Source organism: Sphaeramia orbicularis, chromosome 7 (assembly GCF_902148855.1).
Source record: "Sphaeramia orbicularis chromosome 7, fSphaOr1.1, whole genome shotgun sequence".
NCBI classification, from domain to species: Eukaryota; Metazoa; Chordata; class Actinopteri; order Kurtiformes; family Apogonidae; genus Sphaeramia; species Sphaeramia orbicularis.
In genome coordinates, this window is record NC_043963.1 from 25,046,941 (window position 1) to 25,071,455 (window position 24,515).

Genomic DNA, 24,515 nt, shown 5'->3' on the forward strand with positions numbered 1-24,515 from the left:
TCATTTAGAAGCCAAGGGTTAATGAATGGTTAATAAAATACAGGAAACCATTCTGGATGTAATGTTGTCATGCAATGAAAAGTAAAAACATTTTTTCAGTGTCCCTCTCAGCTTTTTCATATTTCCAGCCAATACTATAAGAAATTGAGAGAAATGTTTACAGGCATGTGACAGGGAATGCTACACAAAGATATTTTGTGTTTTTCAACCCTAGCGTTTAATCTTTTATTTTTAAATCTGCCACTGCTGTCTGTTTTGTGTCGAGCACTCGCGTGCCCTAGATTTGAAAGTGAGTGAGCATCAGGGAGCTTTACTACGCCGCATGTTGTTTGCACAGTTTGGTGTAAATGTTCGCAGGGAGAGGTCAGGGTACAGATGCCGGATAAGACAACTTTGTTCGGATGCTCTTGTGCATTTTTTCCGTCTCCTGTCCTGCACCACCAGCCTATTAATTAAGATGAATTTAAGGTCACTGGTTGTTTAAGATGCTTTACTTGGATGACCTCCAACACCACCCATGGGAGGAGGCTCTAATATTAGGAGCAGTGGGCTTTACTACAGGTTAGAATGAAGACATAAGTGTTATAGTTGAGGGATGGGTTGAAACTGAATAACTGGTATGAAAGCTGAAACTTAGTATTTTCCATGTCCATTATTAAGAATATATTGTTTAAATAACTCCAAGGGTTTCTTTTGATTTTATTCATGCACAAAAGAGTGACTTTTTCCAGATGTTAAAAAATGGTTTCCAAGTTTCTGTTAAATTAAACATTTTGTTAAAAAATTGTTTCATTTTCACCCCTATAAAGGAAATTTGTGGCTGACACTGATAACTGGGACAGGTTTGTGTGCCCAAAAATGTTATTATGATAAGAAATGCTTTTATCAGTTGATTGGTAATTATCATGATACATACTAGGTTATTTTTTCTGTCAAGTTTAAAAGCTGTTTTTTTTTTTTCAAAGACACAAGATATAGCCATATGTAGTTTTAAATTATTTAATGAAAATAATAGATAGATTGAATAGATTGAATAAATAGACTGAAATAAAATGATAATTTAAAAAAACAAGGAGTAACAAGCCAAAAGCCATTTATAAAAGATAATTTCTACTCAGACCAGTTAGTATGTGGTAATGTGATGAGTTGGGTTGTTTTTATTGTGATTTTAGCTCTACTTATTTATTGGATTGCTTGGACATGTGTCCTATTGTGTGTGCTGTTTGTGTGTGAACCGAAGAAAATTTTCCAGAGGATGATATGAACTGAAAACACCTGACAGTCTCTGATTTGGTTCTTACTTTCTTTGAAATAAATATGAATACAAGCTGAGGCAAATTTGATGATGATGAAGACACTGAAGTATTGATATTTGAAACTCTACAAACAAATGAAAACTGATACAATATGATGGTATTTATCATGATATAAAGTGGTTTCACAATGTATATCACAATATATGATATGTCATCATATTTTATTGTATAAAATTATATTGTGATAAATATCATTATTGTTTTATCACCCATCTGATCATACTGATGATCAAAATAAAAAATATTGTAATATTGCATAATGTGAAACCATGATCATTTCAGAGACAGTTACTATTACAACAAGAGCGCCAACATGGATATGTAACATGTGCTGTATGTAATTTCTGTTTGTAAGATTAATTATGAAAATATTGCACGTATTAACACCCACATAAAGGCTTCAGCATGAACATCAAATGATACATCTATTCATGAAGATTAAATCAATATTTGCTCAGTTAAAATGGAAGTATTCTGAGCGGGTTACAGAACTATTTATATAATTTATACTGAAGACAGATATGTTTATGTTTATGCATTTGGCAGACGCTTTTTTCCAAAGCGACTACAGAATGACTTGCAGTTTTTACTTTTGGTCCTCTTACTTGAAAGCAGTCTTTAAACTTTCCAGCATTTATTAGAAAAATCTCATTGCATTTGGTGAGTAAAAACTTTATTATTATGTAACCAATAACCATCAGTCATGCTTACTTGCGTCTGGTCTGTGTAGTCTCATTAAGAGCCCTCAAGTCTTTTCAGTTGTTTATTCACTGTGAGCGTTTGCAGAGACCAGCAAATGGGGCTGTTAGACATGCTGGTCACATTCTAGCTGACAAAACACACAGTCGGTCCATCAATATTCACCAAAATTCACATTTAGGAAAGACAGCTACTCACTGCTGTGCACTTTGAGTGAGTGTGCTTAAAATACCAAGAAGGCTTACATAAATTCATCGAGCATTCTAGCTGAGCTAATTGAACAGGCTAATTTCATTATCGTATAGTTGATTTAGAGCGGAAACACAATGTGGACAATAGAGCAAGCACCAACTCAAACCAACAGAGCAGAGTTAGCATTCATGGGCATCAACTGACTGATGCGCTGCACATACAATACAGAACTACTCAGGAACATGAACATGTAGATAAAACCATCTGGGTCTAAGTGTCAGCGACAGATAGACGTATCATGACAAAAGCTGATTGTGTTGAAAGTCTCTCGTCTTTGCAGAAGTTTAACAGACTCTGCTGTGGTCAAAGCTGATTATGTCAGGGAGTGATCTTCTAGCAGAAAGACGGCTTTGATGGGGATGAGGCTCAGCATGTAGATAGACATCGAGAAGATGGAGAGAATCACTGGAGCTGACAGTCACTGATCTCACCTCAAAGCCTTTATGGTGTGGTTGGTCGGGAACATGAATGATGGAAGCTGCCAAACTGAAGGTGAACATTAAAGTTGTTGTGCAGTTGATGAAACAGATCTTAATGTTAAGCAGTGTTTCAAATGTAAGCGAGTGCACCCCAGACTTCACCCTGTTGATAAATTTGTGGTTGTTGTTGTTTTCTTGCTCCTTGCTGGAGCCCCTCTTTACTGAGCAATTCAATTATTCACTCATTTTAATTGATGTGTTTTGCTCACACCCTTTTTCCTGAAGGTCTTTCAAGGCGCTGTCCACTCCAATGTCAAGTACTATTCCCTCATGCCCTTGATTCGTTCCTTCAAGTTGACTTTGAATTATTGAGCTCCATGGCAAGGATCATCTGGAACTGTGTTCTCTGGGTGTCCAACTTTAATAAATTAACACCCAGGAGATCCAACCTGAAATAATCGCTTAGTTAATTTACCCTGTAATAAAGATATTCTGCCTCTGACTATGAGCTGCTGGGAGTAAAATGGACCCAGACTTTTGCCTTTTTTAGTCTAATTGGACTGTGGGTAAAATTTAATAGCATAGAACCTGAAATCTTAGCATAACCATACCTTAAGGGATTATTACAGTGCAGTAATTAAGTTTGTTCTAATTAACTTCATACTTGCTCTGACTTTCTTCTAGAAGAAAAAACAATTATTGTGTTTAATTAACGGTAAAAAATAAATGTTCTTTGAGCAGACACACATGAGTTTTTATGCCATTCAAAGCTAAAAGGCATTTTTCACATAGAAAACACTGCATGGCACAGCTGTTAAGATGGTACACCATCATAATAGCCACAGGCATTTGCTTTATGCTCTCTGAAATAAACTAATTTGGTGTGGAATTAAAAAACATGACCTCTAAGAATAGTTTCCAAGCCAAGAGGATGTGTATTTTGCCATTGACTGATTGCCATGGTTTGAAATTACACTGGAAGGCCTGTGCAGTTTTCTGGTAGAGAGGAAGTCAGTGAAACAAGATACGAGATGTATTGGTCAGCTTTTTCCTGACCTAAAGGTCAGAAATCTCAATAGTGCATTCTTTTTATAGGGTTATATATCCTTGAATATGTATATTGTATCCTGCCCTCTATACTGTAGTTCATCTGGGGTAATATACATGTTGTTTCATTTACAGTTTGATTGAAGGGACAATCATGTTCTTACTAGTTTTCTGCCATAAAATATTTTACATGTCAAATTAATTTTTCTGTCATATAATTAACCAGCCACAATGCAGTTCAAGTTGCTCTTAAACAGAAAATAACTTGTATGCTGACAGTAGGTCATTTCTAAAATGCTAAAATCACTTTGCCAGGGCAAATATGTTTTGATGGCAAACTGGCCCTGTGTTTAAAATGAACACAGTAAGATGAGTGTGCAGGACCAGTTTGTAGCATCAATAGCAGACAGAGAGCATGGCAGTGTCAGGGTGTGTGTCTGCAGTGGGACAAGCCCAGGCTTCAGCAGCCCTGACAGGCTCTGGCTCATTAAACCCCCATCAGACGCAGGAGGTCAACACAACAGCTACAGCTTGGACAACACACTCTGGCTCCATGTGTATATTGTAGATCACAAAAACACACAGAGCGACTGTGTAGGCCTAATAGGATAGGATAATACCTCAGACCAATCATTTGTTTTATTTTAATCATCTCTGTGTACAGCTGACAAGTCACGAGAAATGTTTATATAAACCATGAAAAGACCAACGGCTTATATGTATGATGTGGATTGAAATCTGTGTATTTATTATTAGAAAATGAAAGCACATGCTTCTGTTTTTACTCTCAGCTCATAATACATTTAAGGATTGTTGTAGGACTGTGTTGTGTAATTGAGTGGACGGCTGGCTGGCTTTGAGGAAGCAGGTCGACAATGTTGCTGCAGAAGGTTTCACAGTGGGGTAGAGAGAGAGGACTCGGGGCAGTGTTTGGCAAGGGATGAAGTGATAAGCATAATTTTAGGTTGAAACACGCCGGCGCAAACAGCACTGCTTGTTTGATTATGTTTATTCAAATGTGTTAGAACAACAGTGACAGCCTTTGGCTTTGAACCCAGACTAAAATGAAAGTTGTGTGTTTTTAGGTCTGCTGTTTTATGGCAACCAGCTCAACCGTTTTTGGAGTTCTGACTCACGTTGCCTGAGCCGAAGTCCTACAAGGTCAAACAAACGAATCGAGAGCTGACCTCAGGCTGTGTGGCGCCTCCATACTCCATACTTTTCCTCTCCAATCCCATACATTGATAGCGTGAGAAACAAACACGCGCATCCCTTTGTTGTCTGTACTTACATATCTCCCTCTCTTGATCTATTCAGTATAGTCTATTTTTGTTTCTAATCTTTCAAACCTCCTCTACTCCTCTTTCTCATTTCACATATAAAACCACCAAGGGACTCTAGTCTTTTGGTCAAGCTCTAGGAGAGAGGGGATAGAGGAAGAGGATCTCTGTCAGATCTGCCAGTCCAATAACCAGCCAAGAGAAGAGGATTAGATCTATCCTGTCTCTGTCTCACTGTAAAACTGTCTCATTAGGATCTTTCTGCCAGAGGGCCCTGGGGTGCCCGCCCTTGTAAGGTTTGGTGTAGCATTGAGGGAAAGCTGCGCATGTCATCTGAACCCAGCTGAGGGTCACACAGCCTCTTAAGAGGACTGGATTGAAGTGGTGGATAATTGCTAATCTCACAACAATAATGGAAAACACAATCGAGATAAGTGGAAATAGCATGTTCAAGTAATGTAGCTGTTTAAAAATAACTCCAATGATAATGACATTTCATACTTCTATATACTATTTTGTATTGGGCGTGTGATTCTGCTTTTCTACCTCATCTGTCTTGGTTTTCTTGTGTCAAGGTGACAGTGCTGCTCTGATAATGTCAGAGGAACAGTGTCCGTTCTCTTTGGACATCACAACTGTCACATCACAGAACAATCAATCTAAATTTCACCATGTCAGCCACATCCTCAGCCCACACACAGCTGCTCTCTGAGACACATGTCACAGTAAAACACATTATTCACAGATTTGCCTTGGGACTTCTCAACTAAGATCGTGAAAATACATACATACTGTAACAGAGCAGACAGGGAGATAATGTGGGCAATACAGATAGCAAACAAAGAGGATAATTAGTCATTGTCTTGAAGAAATCTATAAAAATTGATGCCTCTGTAGAAGCCACATGCATCACCGTAGATCTAGTACAAATGGTTTAAAGCACTGCAGTACTCCAGGTTGTTAGTTTGCTTGTCAAAAGGCGTGTGCATTCAGTGAACCATGTCTTTATCAGACTTTCAAACTAGATTTTTACCGTGTGACTGAAAATGTACTGTGAATGTGCACTTGCTCCTATGTTATGTGTTTACATGAAAACAGCCTTCAGCACATAGACATGAGGACGAGCATGAGGGAAAGTTTCTGTGTTGTATCTTTGCATAAAATAGACACGTTTCAAGTGCTTTGTCTCGGAGAAAGTAGCCTAACCTTTCAAGATGGAATAATTCATGAGTTTTACACATCTTAATAGGAAACAGCACATCTCCCCAGACCTTAGACAACTGACAAAGGTTAAAAAACAAAGCAGCTCCTCCCTCAAGTCACAGGACCTTTGTTGTGCCAGTTTTAATTGACAGTTTTTTTTTTCACTTTCTTTCTGTCTCTCACCTTCTCACACCTTCTGTTCTGTTCTGTTCTGTTTGTTTCTCCTCAGCTCATTTGCCATGTCTAAGACAGCGGTGAAGAAGCAGCACTGGCGCTCCAAGGTGCAGGACAGCTTTGTCCCCTTGCTGGGCTCATCAGGGGAGCTGGGAATTGCCATAGGTGGAGGAGCAGATTATGGAGAGTTTCCTTTTGTCACCTCAGCTCCGGGGGGTGGACTCATAGTGGGTGATATCATCCTGGAGATTGGGGGAACACCTGTGCTAGGGATGACGTTAGGAGATGTCCGTGGCGTCCTCAACTCCTGCCCCCATCCTGTTCGCATCAAAACTGTGTCTCCAGGTATGATTCAGCTCATCAACTCACACCTCCAGCCTATTATTATCTGTTTCTGAGGATGTGTAAATAATCATCACACAGGTATAGACTGTCATGATGTTGATATTTTAGTTCCTGATTAAATCTCTTAGAAATGAAAGCAATTAACAGTTCAATTTCTGTTCATTCTGTGTCACTATGATAGTTTAAGCCTCATATTAGTTTAATAATATATATAATATAATATACACACCTAATGAAGAGAGATACCAGTTTAGTAGGAGGATTAACATAAATGTAATTAACATGCATTTTGAAACTTCTCAGATTAAAATGTTAATAGAAACTTTAAGCCTAAAGAAGATGGAAATGTCTTTCAAGTCATGTGATTGATCAGCTGATTGATGAGCTATTTGCTGCTTTTTTCTCAGATGTTCTTATGAAATGTGAAAACACTGACTTATTTTTCACTGTGAAAAAAAGACATCACAGACATTTTAGATGGAAAACAGGAACACGCTGTTCTGCTTCTTCTACTCTGTTTATTAAAGCCACGTGTAATGTAGCCTACAGCACCACCTGCTGATTATGCAATACAGCCTAGATGATTTACTTCAGACTAGTTCATGGAAATGGACATAATTTGTATTTTTGTATTAGCAACTTTTCAGAAGTTTGCTCCAAAATTTCCTTGACATGTGAAAATACAGCAACTGGTACTGAACATCAAAATATATATATGAAAATTAAACCTCTGTTTGTAACCAATAACTGCACTGGTCAGGTAAGACATGTACAAACCATTTATTATAATATACAAAGAAATTACAGGTATAATAACAGTCATTGATGTTAATGCCAGATGTTCATCAAAATGAACATATTAGAAGTTAAGGGCACATAATGTCTTTTTTTTCCATAGTACTTTTCTCAACTTGTATCAACACAATAGCAAACAGAGTCAATTTCTGCACATTGCTGATACACCACTCACAATGAAAGCTCTGAACATACACTGTAGTTAGCTACTCACAGCTTTTCATTAAGATGTAATTCAATAAAATGGCTTAAAGTTTCATTTGTATCATATTAGAGAAGTCTGTTTACATTACATTCATTCTAATGAAATAGCTGAAGTAGTAGTAAATTTAATGTTAATGTTTAATATTGGGCAGATAGAGTAATAGCCTCGACAGGTAATGTAGGTAGAGACAAGAAAGAAAATATGTAATACAGGCATACTGTTTTTTAAACTTTTTAACATGGAAATGCTACATTGTGGAGTTTAATTGTCAAGATGTTACAGTTGTACAGTTGTAGTACTAAATCTCCACTCAGGTGTATTAAACCACATCAGAAGAATGAGGCTCAAAGAGATAATTAAAAAGTAGCAGTCAAACCTCTAAAGGTCAAGTAGGTCTAGCTGCAGACTTACAGTAGCTCTAGGACACACCTACTGCATAATACACCCTTGACATGGTTAGTTTGTGGGTGTCCTTTACTGAAGTGGGTCTGTTGTTTAGTAAAGTAGCATATTGTGTACATTAGTATAGTCTATGAAGCTGCATCTGGACCCTTTTGATGTCAAAACATGGAAAATGATGTGGAAATAGTCAAATCTGATACGTCTATTAGTTTTATCCAGCTGTTTTCATACAGGTGAATGGAAATTATTCTTATTATCATGCAAAATGATTACAGTCAGCTCAAATAATCGGGATCAGGAGGTTGTGTAATGGTTGTGATTGGCCCAAACACAGTGGAGGCAAAATATGCATACAAAAAGCTCCAGAGGTTTCTCCTTGAGCTTGTGCAATTTATGTATAATATACAGCCCATCATAACACATTCAGGCTTTTCTCTCTCTCTCTCTCTCTCATGCCGCAGACAGTTTAACTTGTTGCTGTTTATGTTACACATCATTGCATTTGCTTCATCAGACTACATCCAAACAGTCTGCTCCACTGTCATCCAAGCTGTCGTCCATAATGATCTCGTTCAGTAACTCTCCACTGACTCTCTCTGGCAGAATCTACAGTACAGGCTGCATCATTGTGATGCTGATACATTTTTGTCAATTAGTCTGGATATATCAAGGCAACTGGTCAATATGTGGATAGGAGGTCAGAATTGCTGTTGACACACATGACAAGACTGTAGTAATATAGTTGTCTGTCACCCTCAAGGGGCCTTGATGTTTAGAACAGGGGGCTAGGGAAATGAATGCCTTTGTTGACTGTGGACAGAGCAATATGTCACCGCAGTGTCACCTGACTGTGGCTCCTGATGGCCTTGGTGGCTAGATTGATAGCTGATTTGGCCACAGGGGTGTAAATGGGGACCTTTGCCCCCAGTCCCTCTGCCACTGGTAGATCCATTATCATTTCTGAAGTCTACCCGGTCCTCTGTGGGAAGCTTGACTGCGTGTAGCGTGGACATTGATGGATGAGCTGATGCACCAGGTTGCTGTATCACACATCCTCCTACTCACTCTACTACTACAACTCCCTCTGCTCCAGCCCTCCAGCAGGATGCTGTGCTACCTTCCCCAGATGCAGGTGGCAGTGGAAAAGCTCTCGCTCTTTTTTTATGCTGGTGATTTCATCTGTCCATCAAATGTTTACTCATTTTACTTCACTGTTTTACGGCTGAATGATGTAGCTGTTCTTGTACATCTTGTAACCTTGACATCTGACTGCATCATTTTATTGCAGTGTATATGTAGTATTTGGATTCAAACATGTTACAAATCCAAGTGTTGCCAGCTCATTTACTTTCAGAGAGCTTCCAGCCTGATTTTTCTCTTCAATAGTCTAGAAAATAGCAGCTGTGTCATAACATGATGAACAAAAGCCCATCATTTCTCCCAAAAGGCATCAGACTACATTCATTTCCCCTTACAAGTGGCAGCCATATGTGGCCAATCATATGCATGTGCAGTTGACTGCCTCAACTAATAAAGTTATACCGCTGTGATGTTTTTTAATAGCACAGCAAATTCAGTCTGAACCTCTGTAACAGACGGTGGGGGTAGGGGCGTGAGTAGCTGGGCGGCAGCCTGCTGGGGAAGCACTGACAAAGTGGTCGTCTGTCAGAGTGACAAGCTGGAGAGGCTCTCAGCCCATCCATAACAGCAAGTGACCTGTCATCAGAGGCTGTAAAGCACTTGAGATTATATTAAGAAATCAAAGAGAGGAAACTGAGCCCCAGTGATCAGCTCTGCCTCCCTTGGTGACAGTATCTACTGTTGTGTCTGGTCCAATTAACCTCAATAGGCCATTATATATGCATGAAGAACTCGAAAAACACATTCAAGACTCAGGATCTACATGAAGTGATATAGAGAGATTAGACTAGTAAGTGCTAATGAGAAAGTGTGGACTGTAACATATAGTGTTAAATCAAGTCTGACAGTAAAAATTTGCAGTTGGAATTAATTTCTGTCTCTGCTCAGATGGTCACAAACAGAACTGTACATCATCAGTCTCTTTATGCACACTTCGCTTACTTTTAATGTGTGTGTGTCTTTCTGTCTCTGTGCTCTCTCTTTTCCATGCCATCTTTGTTTCTTTGCCATTCCCTCAGGCTCCACATTGTGTAAGGATCTCAGGTTGTATCTGAGTAAGTGCTTCACACCCGGCTCAGTGGACAGTCAACTTCAGCAAGTCATCCGAGAGAACCTCTACCTCCGTGCTGTACCTTGTGAGTCTCCATTTTCTTCTTTCTTTTCATATGATGTGCTTTGTTTTTTTGTCATGTTACATCTCTAAGCATCTTATTGATGGTAAGTCAGTTTATTTGATCATCAAGTTAAATGTCTCTGAAACAAATAACATCAGTTTTACTTGATAGAGTGTTTCATGGTTGGTGCTATGGGAATTTCTCTGTGTTAATTGGCATTTAAAGGCGAAGAGGTGTTTCCCACACTTTCTTGTGTCAATGTATGCAATGTGAAGTGGTGTGATTTGACATTGTAATAGAAACGAATGACTGGTGCCTGGTGTATTTAAAATATAATATCAAGTTTGTGTATGCAGGAAATGCCTCAAGTGCTATCAGTGTAGACATTTCCATAGTGACAGTCTGTATTGTCACAACAGTGGGTTTATCTGTGGTGCGGTGATCTCTTATTCCAGTCCTTAACCTTATGTTCTGAGCTATTATGCTCTGTTTAGGTGACAGTAAGATGGTGGTGAATCTGAGTGCAGCTGTGTTCGACAGGTTTTTCTTATTTGTGCACTTTGTATGATCTGTAAAAGACGCCTGCAGTCTACACAAGCAGTTTCGTTGTGATGCTCATGAATAAAATCAAGCACAATGGCAGCCAAAGGCAGCTAGTTGTAGTACATCTGTTGCTATCTTAATCCTCTATAATATGACGTCACTGGAAAGGGCTAGAGGATATAGAAGCCAGACAGGGTTGGCTGCAGAGCTTTGTGGTTTTTTTGTGGTCTAATAATTTTCTGGCATGCATTGGTTGGATTTGTTTTAACTTCTTCAGGTGGGAGCATTAAAGACACAGTCCACCTCGTGTGTCTTTAGTCTTAACCTTGCTGTGGTACTGTGTGGACTAATCTCTCCTTTAGTCCACGAAGTAGGTCATGTGGGACAGCCTGCCACCATGCCACACAACACACTTGCTGTCAGGAGAAGGCACAGGTTAAATCTCACAGGATGCACCAACAAAGATAAGACAGTTTCTCCTTGCCTATGGCATGCATATTCATGTTAGTGTAACTGCAGTTTTACTCATGTCAAACGTTCCTATTATTCTGCCAGACACACATCATTTTAAATCTACAAGTTAGTCTGAAGAGTAATGTTTTAAAATACTGTTTAAATCCTCATGGGGGAGATCATATATTTTTAGTTGTAAAATTAATTATCAATTAGCTTTGGTTGTTATATACAGCCCATTACCCTTAACAGTCCCATGTACCCTGTCCAAGCAGCTCGTTCTTTAAACTTAGGGTGTAACTTCTCATGTCTGAGTGCTTTCTCTTAGCATGAGTGACACTGAGGCAGGCTCAGCCCCTGGGTGTGTAATCCTCTGATCTGCTCGAGATGACAGTAAGATGCTGTTATTCTCATGCTGATACCAACTCACGCATGTTAGTCTGATCAAGAGACGGTTCGGAAACCAGTACGTTTTATTTTAAAGTCATTTTCAGATATAGAAGCTTCATTTTTGACATCAGTTGGAGGCAGCTTTGCTTGATATAACAGGAACTTAGAGCTGAGGAGTTTTCATCAGTGGCTCATTGTGGCCCCCTTCAGGACCACATGTACTGTATGTTCCCTGTCATTTCAGGTGACTCTTGTATCTTGTTGTTTTGTACATAGATCCATAGAAGTGTGAATTACCTTCACTAGACATTAAGTAGCTTGTCATTTCCATGAGACACAGTTTAACTTTTAACATGTTTTTACTGAAGGAAGCAGAGCAGATATGTTTGTTTTTGTCTAAGCTGCAGTTTAATTTTGATATTTGTCACTTAAATCCTATTTCCTCTTCTAAAAACGTGCCTAGTTAGTATCATTGTGCTATTTAGAGAGTATCTCAACCTCTGAATCCTTTTGATAAGACAATGTTCTCTGATGTTGCAGTTGGCACTGATGCAAGAAATATCATTACAAAGGCTCTGTCAGGAGGCCAGTGCATAAAAATGGAAATGAATGACAGAATTAAGTAAATGCATGCTACTGTATCAATAATCTAGAGGGGGAATTAAATTAAAAGCAAATGCCTATCAGTGCCAAAGTGGAGGAGAGGCTGACTGCAGTCCATTGGCTGTGTGTTCACTCTGAGGCAGACAGGATGTGCACACTTTTGTTTCTTCATCCATATCAGTTTGTTCTGTGTTCATGGTTTGCGAACTTTGAATTACCCTGCTGAACTTTCCCATATTAGTATAATCTCAGTAACCATTTGTACATGTGCCCTTGAATTATTCAGTGCCAATGTCATAGTTTCAAGGCTCGCTGTCTCTGTCTCCTCCACAAAAGACTTTTCTAATTGTCTTCAGAATGAGTCAGAGATAAGCAACATCATCATTTGGTTATTCTAATATATTTGCTCCAGTGATGTCAGGCAGAGCGTCTGTGGCCTTTTCTGACTGTGGGATTCATTGTTAGCTATTTCTGTGCAGTGACTTTGACAGACAGCTCTCCGGGTGTTGATAGAGAGTTCTGCGTAATTACCTCTTCAATCCCTATCTCGTCCCTCTCCCAGGGGATCAGTATGTGGTGCCCACAGGGGCAAGCAGGGAAGAAGAAGATGTCAATAATCCATCCTGTCCCCCTGCTGACATGTCATATATATCTCCAAGGAGGGTGCATAGATAATGAGTCTCTGCCTCATGCACCATATCAGCTGGAGAGAAAGTGTGAATCCTGAGGGGATGAGAAGAATTACACACGTCAAATGCCATCAATTGATTAGATATCAGATCTTTATTTAGACATAGAGACCTCTAAATTCCTGTATATCAGCTGGATGTAAATACAAAGAAGGGGCACAATGTAAGAATGGTTCATTTTAGTTATTATTAAAAAAGTAGATGCACAAGTGTATCCCTTTCACAGACCGGCACAATTTATTTATTTATTTATTTCATTGGTTTATTTAGTAGGGGCCATGCACATTTATGAACATTGTTGTATAAAAAATACACCTATGTAAATATGCCAGAATTAGTAAAAATAACAAATTTTCATCTGCAGTCCCTAGGCAGGTGACAGAAACAAGACAAAAAACAGCCAACATTAATACTCACTCGTTTGCTATAAATTAGAAAAAAATTAAAAATACAAATATTGATGACATAGGCATCATCAAAACAAACAAACAAATAAACAAAAAACAGAATTAGTATGATCACAGGGGCATTAGCCTATTTATTCACCTCTATACTTACATACAACGAAACAGAGACAGTGTGTGGGTGATGAAATGTATGTCAATTAAAAATGAGTGCATCTCTGGTTTTCTAGGAGCCACTGTTTTAAGTGACTTTTAAAAGCATTGTATGTTGGACACTCTCTTATTGGGAGGGGCAGGCTATTCCAAAGTTTACCTCCTACTATTGACAGTATGTTCATTTGGGGTGTTGTGTTAACAGATGTAATTGGTGCTTAAAGATGGCCAATCAAATCAATCCCTCTCATCCTCTTTTAAATAAGAATGCATTTTTATGGCCTGATAAGCTGACATAAAAGCTTCTACTGAGGGAACTTTTCTTATTGGGAGTTGTAGGGTTACAAGGCTCATTGTAGCTTTTAGGCAAGAAAATATGAGGGCTCCATCTCAATTAAGGTCTCTTAATCTGTTATAAATCTAAGTTGATGGGGTGACCCAGTAGCTGGATTGTCAGGATGCATACCACATGGGCTGAAATGCCCTGAGCAGTAAGTCCGTTATTCGGTTTCCAGCTGGTCAGACCATTTGCTGCATCTCTTTCCCTACATTCCCCCTCTCTCTTTACTGTCGCTGTTGAATTAAAGCATAAAATAGCCCCAAAAATAAATAAATGTAGGTTGAATATCTGGAGTCGTTCTCGACTGAATGAAGGAGTTTGACTGAGTTTTGAGTGTTCATTTTTCCACTAATTTTTGACATTAAATTGTCAAGAAAATAACCTCTGAATATATAATATGGTGAATCATCAGTTGCAACCCCAAAAACCCTTTTATGTTCTCTACCTAAAGCTAAAAATGGCAACGCGCTAGCTGTCGTTTATAAAACCAGGATCAGGACTAATGCACTAAACATAGTTGGAGCTACGGAAAGGAAAAGACGGGCTGATTGAGATGTTCTTTAGCGTTCATGTGTTCAGTCCTTTGTGAGAATATTGTCCAAGGAGGGCTTTATTTTCTGTATGTGTGTGTGTGTGTGTGTGCGCATGTCTGTGTATGTGTGCGTTTGTGTGTGTATCCCCTGTACAGTACTGCATGTGTCATTGTGGCTGGCAGAGCTGCTCCCAGGACAGCAGTGCATTAATCATGGGTTTTATAGGGTAGCTGGGTGTGACTCCCTCCTGCAGGCCCCACACTGCCTTCACATGTAACTCCTCCAGTAGAAGGACAGAGATTTGTCCTCAGTTTGGGCTTGGTGTGGTTTTGTCTCTGGTAAGGAATTACTCCACTCAAGGTCAGATTGGCTGCCCTGTAATTCGGTTTGCAAATGAAAATTTTTCCACCAGTCTTGGCTTAATGAAAAATCAGCGATAAAAATGTGCTGTCTCTCACACCACATGTCTGTACTTGTATTTAATGGTCTGTGTTAAGTGAAATACAGCAAAGACTGAGTATTTGCTCAATGGTTCTGTAATAATATGGGATGCTTTTTCTGCTGTGGACTCAGTGCTCTTGCAGACCAAGGTCAATGTAAATCAATTATGATGACAGACCATTGATCATCTGAGTGCTCCATCTTTGCTATGGTGATAGAAAGACTTTAAGACTTTCACAGTACCTCATTAATGTTTAATTCTGTTCCCATTGATCTGCCCATAATAAAGAGGCTTTGGTAAATGCCTGCCGTCATCATTGTGCTCTCTTACCAAAGAAAATTTTGGTTTGTGGGTGGATGCTCTGTTGACCTGGGAGTGATTCCTGTAATTAAAGAGGTCACGTGTTAGTTTTTGGCTCTGTGTGCTGTTAAGACATTACCAGTTGCTTGTGTTTCATTTGATGAACTAATAAATGTTCGGACTATTTATAGTTTGCTGACTTGTTTTGCTTGCATAAATGCTGACTCTTGAGCACATGAGGCCTTGATTAATTGACAAATCAACAATGCCGTAGGTGGTAGTATATCTGCCTCATGGTTCTGATGTATGGGGTGATATTTTTCTGTTGTCTGTTTCTAACCAAGGTACAACCAGACAGCCCAGAGACGGGGAAATCTCAGGGGTCGACTACAACTTTGTCTCTGTTGAGGAGTTTTTCTCTTTGGAAGAGTCTGGAGCGCTGCTTGAGAGTGGCAAGTTTAAAGGTGAGGTTGATGTTGTTAAAATTAAATGTCCTCGTACCTGTCAGTTTAACCCAAGCCTCCACTGCATGATGAGCCATTAGTAGAGATCTGAGTTTAAGAATACACTCACAGTAATGATATGTACTTTTAAAACTGAAAAATTGTATGCGCACAGAATGAACTGCGTTGATTGTTACTAAGAGGTCCACAAATTACACATAGCTCTTATTAATAAAATGTAGATGTTGAATGACGTTCCATGTAAATTATTAGTGATATATTGGGGCTAAATGTTAAATACTGTCCTTTATTGTTATCCCCTGCCCTTATAGAACTGACAGATTTGTTTCATGATAAATGAGGTTTAGATATTTAATAACAGGAGGGCAGTCTGTCTCTTTATGCATTTAATGCCATCAGGTGTTTTTCAGATAGTAGGAACCCTTAGACTCCTCCCTCTCACAGGTCAGAGTGCTGCCTCTGATTAAAAAGCCTCCATACATTAGCATACATAATTTATAAGAGTTTAATGGGAGCAATAAATGTCATCCTCACCTGACTTACATGTGACATTGACAGACACATTACTACAGCAAAGCAATCAGGACTATCAGCAGGATTTCTACGTGCAATCGCCTGCAGAAATTGTAGTAAATGGTGACGGACGGTGACCTTGTTGTTGTGTTCAGTAATCTAATGTTTCCCCTAAACCTATTTGGATCTCCATAAGACAAATGGAGAGATGAAGGTAATTTTATTTCTTCCTTAGGAGCTAGAGCAGATGTCCAGAGCTACGACTATACAACAAATACAGGATATAATCTCAGGGGAAATATAACACATATACATTACTGTATATGCATGTATGTACTGTGCATGAAGACATGAGCCTAAATATATGAATATAAAATATAGATTTTTCTCAGATTGACACCAGTAATTCATGCTAATGCATATTTGTTTCTGTTACCAACCACCTCAGGGTTAAGAACATTGGACTTTACGATCAACCTACAGTGTTACCACATTCACAATCAGCCATGATATATTATTTAGTTTGTCTAAAACAAATGCATGCAGCCTTTTACAGTGCAATATACTCTATCCATTTCTTTGTCTCCCATCACATCTCAGGAAATTACTACGGCACACCACGGCCTGTTCACATCAGTGCAGAGAGCCCCCCCATCACGTACCAGGAACACCGCAACCTGCTCAGAAACTTCCGCACACGCAGCAAATCACTCAGCAACCTGGAGAAGACTGCAGAGGACACTGAGAACAGTGAGGAAGACTCCGGCCTGTCAGGCATGTCATTAAACCTGCTCTAAACAACAATCTACTCATAAATTTACATCTAAAGAAAAATCAAGCCTGAATGTATGATTGGTAATGCTTATTGCACAAATAAAAGTGCATGTATTATAATGGTACTATAATAATGTTAACATTACCGGCCTATAGTGTATACTTTTATATTATTGGAGCTTTTAAAAAATAAAAATATCTACACGAGAGGATGTATCAACAGTGAAGTTGAGCTCTACACTCCAGGCAGCAGTTAAATACTGCATTGTCCCTCTATCTATAGCTCTAGTCTCTGATACCCAAATGAATCAATCATTAGCATGATTAGTATGCTCCAAACTCTCAGAGGGGCTGTGGCCTCATCGATTGCTGGATCACCTCCAAAGGAAGGTCAGCTTGCCTTAGGTTGAACAAACAAGGAGGTAAGCAGATAGGCACAGGAAAGAGAACAACTGAGGAAGTCATTTGACAAAGACAAAATGTTTGAGTAAAGCAAGTATTATTTGAAACATTTGATGTGGAAACAAGCCTTAATTGTAGATTGTTGTAAATATTAGTGTATGGCCTTAATGTCTTCATTCTTGAGCCAACAGTAGAGGAGTTACTGGAAGTGAAAGGAGGAGTGGGTCTGGGGCCTCTGTTACAGAATCAAGTTGCAGTCACAGTATATGGTATATGTGTGTTAAGTGCTGCGCTAACTCAGCATCCTTATAGATTTTCTTTAGGTTAAGGAAAATACCTTTACAGCATCAGATACATTGATTTGTATATGTCTTTCTGTTAAAATCCTGGAAAACTTGCCATCAGATCGTATTTCTCTGTCTAGTTATTATTGAGTTAGATAATACTCAAAACCAGCGACTTAACAAAACAGTGTTTGTGATTTAATTAAGTTTCAGTATTAATAATGTTAATTCAAACAATCACACATCTGTTGTTACGTTGTACTATACATTGTATATTTCAGCTCAACGTTGTTTGTCTCATGGAAATAAGTGACATCAGGGCCTTTGACATCACTATTTTCGTAGGTATTGTATCTACAATCATGAATTTATTGTTTGAGAGTTGAGAGATGATGACACAGAGAAACTAGAGCAGACCTGCTGAACAGAAGGTGTGTATGAGATTAGATTAGGGTAAAGGAGCAAGGCAGTGACATGGGGTGGTGGTGGAGGAGGCAGGCGGGGAGGCTGGGTGTTAGGAATGGCGGTGGCAGGGTGCCAGAATGGTACAGAAGATAAGAAAGAGACGGGCAGAGTGGGAGGTGAGAAACGCAGGTGGGCAGAGATCCAGATTGTTAGAGACGTGCTCCAAACAGGCAGGTAGGGCAGCAGGCAGTCGAAGCTGGGGGAGTGAATGCAGGATGCAGGCAGGATGGAGTTTGAGAGAGCCGTCCAACAGCCTGACCTCTGCTGAGTCATCTTTTGAAGTGATACTGTGTGGGTGGATGGCTTCGGCAGCACTTGTCGTGTGCAGGACAGCCCGTGTTATGTCCCATGTCTCTTAGATCCGCGCTGAAGGACAGCTACAAGGACAGCTACCCCAAAAAAAACATGCTTATTTTTCTTCTGCTGGTAGTATCGCATGCATGGTCACACACTCTGACTCCTTAGAGGGAGGACAAAGCCAACTGAGATGCTGACCTCAGGTCTTTCTGCCTGACAGCCTGCAACAGAATTGCCAGCATCAGGTCATTAGACATTTCAGAGTGTTATAGAAACTTCCCTGCATTCTGTTACTGTCATGTGCCTAAATAAACACTGGTAAACCTTATTCTGTCATTGCAGGAGGGTCTGCAGGTGTTAGCGGCAGTGTTCCTTTTGGCCGCAGATCTCCGGGTCGACCCCGGGCGTCCAGTGGAGGGGATGGTCGTGTCATACAGAACGGTGTCATCGGCGGCAGAAGAGGTGCAAGAGGTGTGATGCCTGATCACTGGGAGCAGGCCTTCAGTGACCCAGGAGAGTCCAACTACATTGAGTAAGTGTCAACATGTTCCATATAAATCACTGTTTTTTTAAAGGAGTGATCTTTTGCTTTTTTAAAATGGAATTATGCATTTTAAAACATTTCCCTGTGGTCTACATAAACTGTAAATGTTATGCTTGGGTCTGAATTCTTCATTAATTAAACTCCACAGGCCCATCTTCAACCCTATTTCTGAGTAATGACACGAGAAAAGACAGACAGTGCCGTCCCTTTAAATGCAAACAAGCCACTTCACACCCCACCCTCTCCAGGCTGTTGGCTGTGCTGCTCTGTCCCGTTCAACCAACAACTGAACATTTTAGGTAATCGGCTCAAAGTTTGGACATATTTTCAGTTTTTATTACAACCGCTGCTGCTGACAAACAATTATGGCGTACTCAGAGAAATGTTCGCCAGAAGTCTTGACCTTATATGTGCAAATGTTATGATGTAACTAGTTATAAAATGTAACAAATTAAGCAGGAATTAAAACGGGTTGTAGAAATCCACTTGATTTTTGCCAAAATGAATATAAGATAGTTTTGCAGCACCTGGAGGGTTCAAATTCAAACTTTTTGAACTATTAGGGTCCAAATACACAAATAAATGTACCAAAGACTAATTAAAGTGGGTTTAGCTAAATATGAGCCCTTTAATCAAATGTTCAGTTTGTAATCTTTAGTGGCATCTACTGGTGAAGTTGAATACCCTCATGCGTCTCACCCTTACTCTCTATAGTGGCCAGTGCTTGTTGTCAAAGGATATAAGCTCTGGTTTTGCATTTGGTAATACAACCACCATAAAACAGAAAAAAAAAACCAGAAATGTGAAGGTCAATTCTAAGCTGCAGCAGAAACACAGCAGTGCTTCCCATGTAGATATAAACAGCTGGTGAGTGTCCACTAATGAGAACATAATTATAAATATCATACTCTATTTCTGCAATCAGATCCTCACAGTTAAAATTTATTGGGAATAATGAACACAAGCATTTTCTGTCGCTTTCCTTTCATTCCCCATCTCACCTTATTACAACAAAAACACATGAACCAGACAGTATTGCATTCCTGAACAGAAAAAAGTGTTTTAGTGGTTGAATGTTTTGCTTTATTATTTTCTGATTTCTGAGTGAGCCGGCTCAGATTTGGGAATAAAAGATGAATTCAGTCAGAAATTCCTATTCAAAATGAGTCCACACTTCATGATGCTGGTTGTTCTCTGACACAAACAGGGAAAGATGGTCTAATAAAGTTGTTAAGCTCTGTAGTACATAACCTCCTTCATCATGCATCTATTTGGTAATGTTCTTCTGGCTAATAGAGCACAGAAGGCTAATATATTGGCTTGAGGTTCTCTTAGTTACAAGAATTACAATAACTTGACGTAGTTCTTGTGAAATATGAACATATTTAGAAGATGGATTCCCAAAAACTATGTAATTTTAACCCAAAATGTGTTAAAACTGACCAAATGTCATCTATCAAGTAGCAGGTACTTGACATCAGTTGCATGTGGAGTCAAGTTTTGCTTTCTTCTTGTGTAATCTTGCTTTAAACCAGTGTGGACCATGCACATCTGAGTCAAACGACTACATGTGTAAGGCTGATGGAGGATAAGCAAATCTCCTCAAATCTTTAACCATCCTCTGAATATAAATGAGCTGCCCTGTCAAGTTGTACCTATTTATGGCAGTCAGGCTGATCTCTACTGTGTATTAAATTTCCGTGCTGTAATATTATCTCCAATATTATTATGGGTCTGAAGAGCGTGGATTTATTTATTTATTTTTTTGTCTTTTGTCTCTCAAAGTCGCAGCCCGAAGAGGAGCAGCTGGCAGAGTCCTCGTGCTTCAAGCAGGGAGACTGTCTACAAAAATGAATGTGAGCCGCCTTGTTTCTTTCTTCCTTTGCCGTCTCTCTCCAGATGTAATTGCTGGAACACTGGTGACACATTTAACTGTTCAGCAGCATAATGGAGGCTACATATTTGTCAAGAAAGGAAGTACAAGACACAGCCGGCTTGTTAGAGTCAAATGAGATGGAATGAGCTTTTAGATGAACAGAGACGTGATTAAGGCCTAAAGCTTGGAGCTCCTGGCAAACATCCAGAATCAGTGCTCAGGCTGCAGGGTCAGCACGTGGATGACATGTGACTGCCATCTTAATTTCATAATTTGGTCACATGATTTGCTGATAACAGCTAAAAAAAAAACAATATAATCTGTTTTTTGATGTTTAAATGACATTGCTGATGGCAAATTGTAGAAGAGCCATCTGTTCTGAAGCTGAGAGCCCTGTTTATCTTAGAGGTTGCAGTTTACTGCTCTCACCAGTAGAAGGTGATAAAATCCCCATTATAACCAGTTACCTGTGTAAGGATAACAAGTTAAGTTCTATCGGACCAGATCAAACCAGCTGTAATGTGAACAGTTAAATGCTACTACAGTTATAAACCGCTTGGAATTATTGTTTACTTGTTTAATGTTGTGGTTAAAATAAAACTGGCACATAAAGATAAAAGAAAAATTTAATACGTGTTCCCACAAATGTTTGACCTTTAAAGACCTATTTTTGTGGCACTTTCCAAATGAATAACTCTCCATATTTAACCTTTCCTCAGTGATTTATCATCATTTATATCAATGTTATTCTGTGCATTTTGCAGATTTTCAGTGAAAAGCAGGTATTTTCCTAAATTTGATTCACTGACCTTTAAGGTGTGTATAAAAGCTCAGAGAAAATTCAAAGGTTATATCAAATTAGAGAAAGCTGAAGAAACTTTACAATTAAAAAAACAAAAACAAAAAACCATTAGCTGAAAGTAAAAACAAGTATCTATACCCACTCATTTGTCAAAGTACAGGGGTTTTGTCAGTATCAGTGTATTTCCATGTTCACTAGGGCGCCTCTGAGCACCCAAATAAGACATATCTAATACCAATGAAAAATTGAGGAACTGCATTTTATCTGAATTATTTAAATGTATTGATAAGTTAGTTCATCAAAAGTTATTAAATAATTCAGATCAGTAGATGCTCTTGGTCACTGCCAACTGTTTTGGTCTTTAAGGGTTAAGTAAATACTAAATTAAAATGGTTATATTACATCACTGATTCAGGCTAAGATGACAGATTATTCTGCTGTTTCTATTTTTTTTAATTTTCTTATTGGTTTTAGTTAAGAGCTATCTGCTTTGGTATGATTCTTAATTGAATGTATAAAGCTGAAACTCACTGTCAGACACTATACTGACAGGGGGTTTTTAACTGAAAACTTAACTGTGAGTTTTATTTGAACTAACCATCATTATAACCTTTTCTCCTCTCTCCTGGTTTTGGTGTACATCGGTGACCACTAGGGTTCACTGACCAGCCTGCAGAGCTCAGAGGTTTCCCGGTTCACACACACTTGATAAAAGGCAGCAGAGGGTTTGGCTTCAATATCGTGGGGGGCAGCAGGCCGAGAGAGTTCCTCCAGGTGTACAGTGTGACTTCAGGTGGCCCCTCAGCGCTCAAGACAGGTAAAAAATTAATGAACCACCACTGCGTGAGCAAAGATACTTAATTATGCTGTACAGAATTGCATGATGAATTATTGCAAGGTGAATTCAGTTGGTTTTTCCAGAATAGAAAAGAAGGGACATATGTTACAAATTCAAAATGTTCCTTAAATATGTACTAGTGAACGTGACAAATTGCAAAATGTCAGAAAAAGAAGTTATTTCAATCCGTGCCTGTTTTATCTGGCCATCTTTGTTTACTCTTTGATGCTGTGGAATTTTCTTATCTCCTGCAGCAGGTTTATATCACAATCAATCCTTAATCCTCGGCACTAGCACAACATAATCTTGCTATCATACAATGCGCATATGGAGAGAGGCACTACATATCCAGTTCACATACACACATACACAAATGCTCATACATGCTGATATTACCCCTGATATGCAAGAGCACAGGCTGTTTGTGCAGGGACTGATCCAGTTCATATCTGTTAATAGGCTGGTTTAGAGGGATTAGCTGGTTGGATTAGTCCACACCCACAGAAAACACACAGTATTTCATCTGCAAACTGCACTTGTCTGCACACTCAAGCACAGGAAAATGATTTATAAAAGTTAGAATATATACATGCATACGATTAAAAGTATAATAATATGAGAAATCACATCTATGTCCTTGTGTTTTTCTTTGTATTTTGCTAGCGGACATCCTGGTATACATCAATGATGTTTGTGTGTTGGGCGTGTCCCACAAAGAAGTGGTGGAGATGCTTAAGTCAGTGCCTGTGGGTCACAGTGTGGACGTAGAGATTAGAAGAGGGTATCCTATGCTCTACAACCCCGATGGCTGTCCCAAACAACCGCCACCGAGACTGATGGACAACGGGGAGCCAATCATACCACCCACCACTGTCCAGCCTCAGCCGCTTCACCAACTACCTCGCCTCCCGACACCCACTCCCCAGTCCCAGCACTTTACCTTTAACGGTGCCCGCAGTGAAGGCAGTTACATGGAACCAGGAGTGACACTAGATGCTAATGGAAACACAGCGTATTTTGCCACCAGACCGCCTTCATACAGACGCTCCAGTTTGAGCAATGCGGCCTCTTCCTCGCCTGCACGACCCCCTCGCTCTCTGAGAAGCTTAGCCAGACTGCAGTCGTTCGACCCGACACTGGCCAGTCAGAGTGACAGTGAAGTTGTTTCTGCCATTGGTTCACACAGGTAAAGAAATCATTGCCTGCAGAAATTACACTTAAATCACTTCATCATTTGAATATTTTGTGATCATGTAGGGATGGACTTAGTTATTTCACCTCGAGACCTTGATGATTGTACACAAGTTCAGTTTGGAGGTACTGTACATCTCCAGTTACATTCCACTACATTTCAGTGGAGAATATGATACCTTTTAATCCCCTACATTTGTCAGCTTTAATCACAAGTTTCTTTTCAGATGATGATGTGATAAACTAGATTGTATTAGAAGCTTTAAAAATACAGCACATTACTAGTAATTTAACCAGGATTTTTGTTTTTTGACATCTTCTCACGTATTTTTTTTTCCCACTAAATGTCATCTAATATCTCATTAAAATTCATTTTTAATTAGAGATTAATGCTTATGAAAATGTCCAAAAATTTAAAGCAGACACTTGTATCAGTTTTTTATTCCTTTCTACTTCCATTAATCATGTGATGAGCTCCAGTAATAATCTGAAGTACCTAGGCATGAAACTGAAGAGTAGTTTGAAGCCTCATCTGTAGCAGCTATAACAGTAATATGCTGCTACATTACTTGACAATTAATCATGTAATAATGTCACATATAATAGGAAATGAGTCAGCAGGACTGAAGCACCACTGTTGCTTCAATATGTTAACCACATGTTGCCTGTACTTATTTTTACTTAAGTAGGACAACATCAACTCTGTTACTAAAGGAATATTTTTACATTGCTATATCGGTACTTTTACTTCAGCTCCTGATCTCAATACTGAATAATCCCCACCACCACCACTGCATGAGTACCATTATTATCCAATACTCCT

At 39.2% G+C, this 24,515-nt stretch overlaps 1 protein-coding gene across 6 annotated transcripts in view; it reads left to right on the forward strand.

The window, feature by feature from the left end:
- The window catches only part of magixb (MAGI family member, X-linked b), a 43,658-nt gene that overhangs the window by 3,922 nt on the left and 15,221 nt on the right, over window positions 1-24,515 (forward strand). For 4 of the 6 annotated variants that reach the window (XM_030137801.1, XM_030137804.1, XM_030137805.1 and 1 more), the window contains exons 2-9: window positions 6,446-6,735; window positions 10,297-10,413; window positions 15,587-15,706; window positions 16,820-16,993; window positions 18,784-18,973; window positions 20,771-20,841; window positions 22,319-22,480; window positions 23,165-23,687. In XM_030137801.1, the coding sequence (XP_029993661.1) occupies window positions 6,456-6,735; window positions 10,297-10,413; window positions 15,587-15,706; window positions 16,820-16,993; window positions 18,784-18,973; window positions 20,771-20,841; window positions 22,319-22,480; window positions 23,165-23,687 (1,637 nt within the window). In that variant the 5' untranslated portion in view covers window positions 6,446-6,455. Of the gene's footprint in view, window positions 1-6,445; window positions 6,736-10,296; window positions 10,414-11,631; window positions 12,002-15,586; window positions 15,707-16,819; window positions 16,994-18,783; window positions 18,974-20,770; window positions 20,842-22,318; window positions 22,481-23,164; window positions 23,688-24,515 lie in introns of those variants that run through there. The other 2 variants (XM_030137800.1, XM_030137802.1) reach the window with 2 other exon arrangements.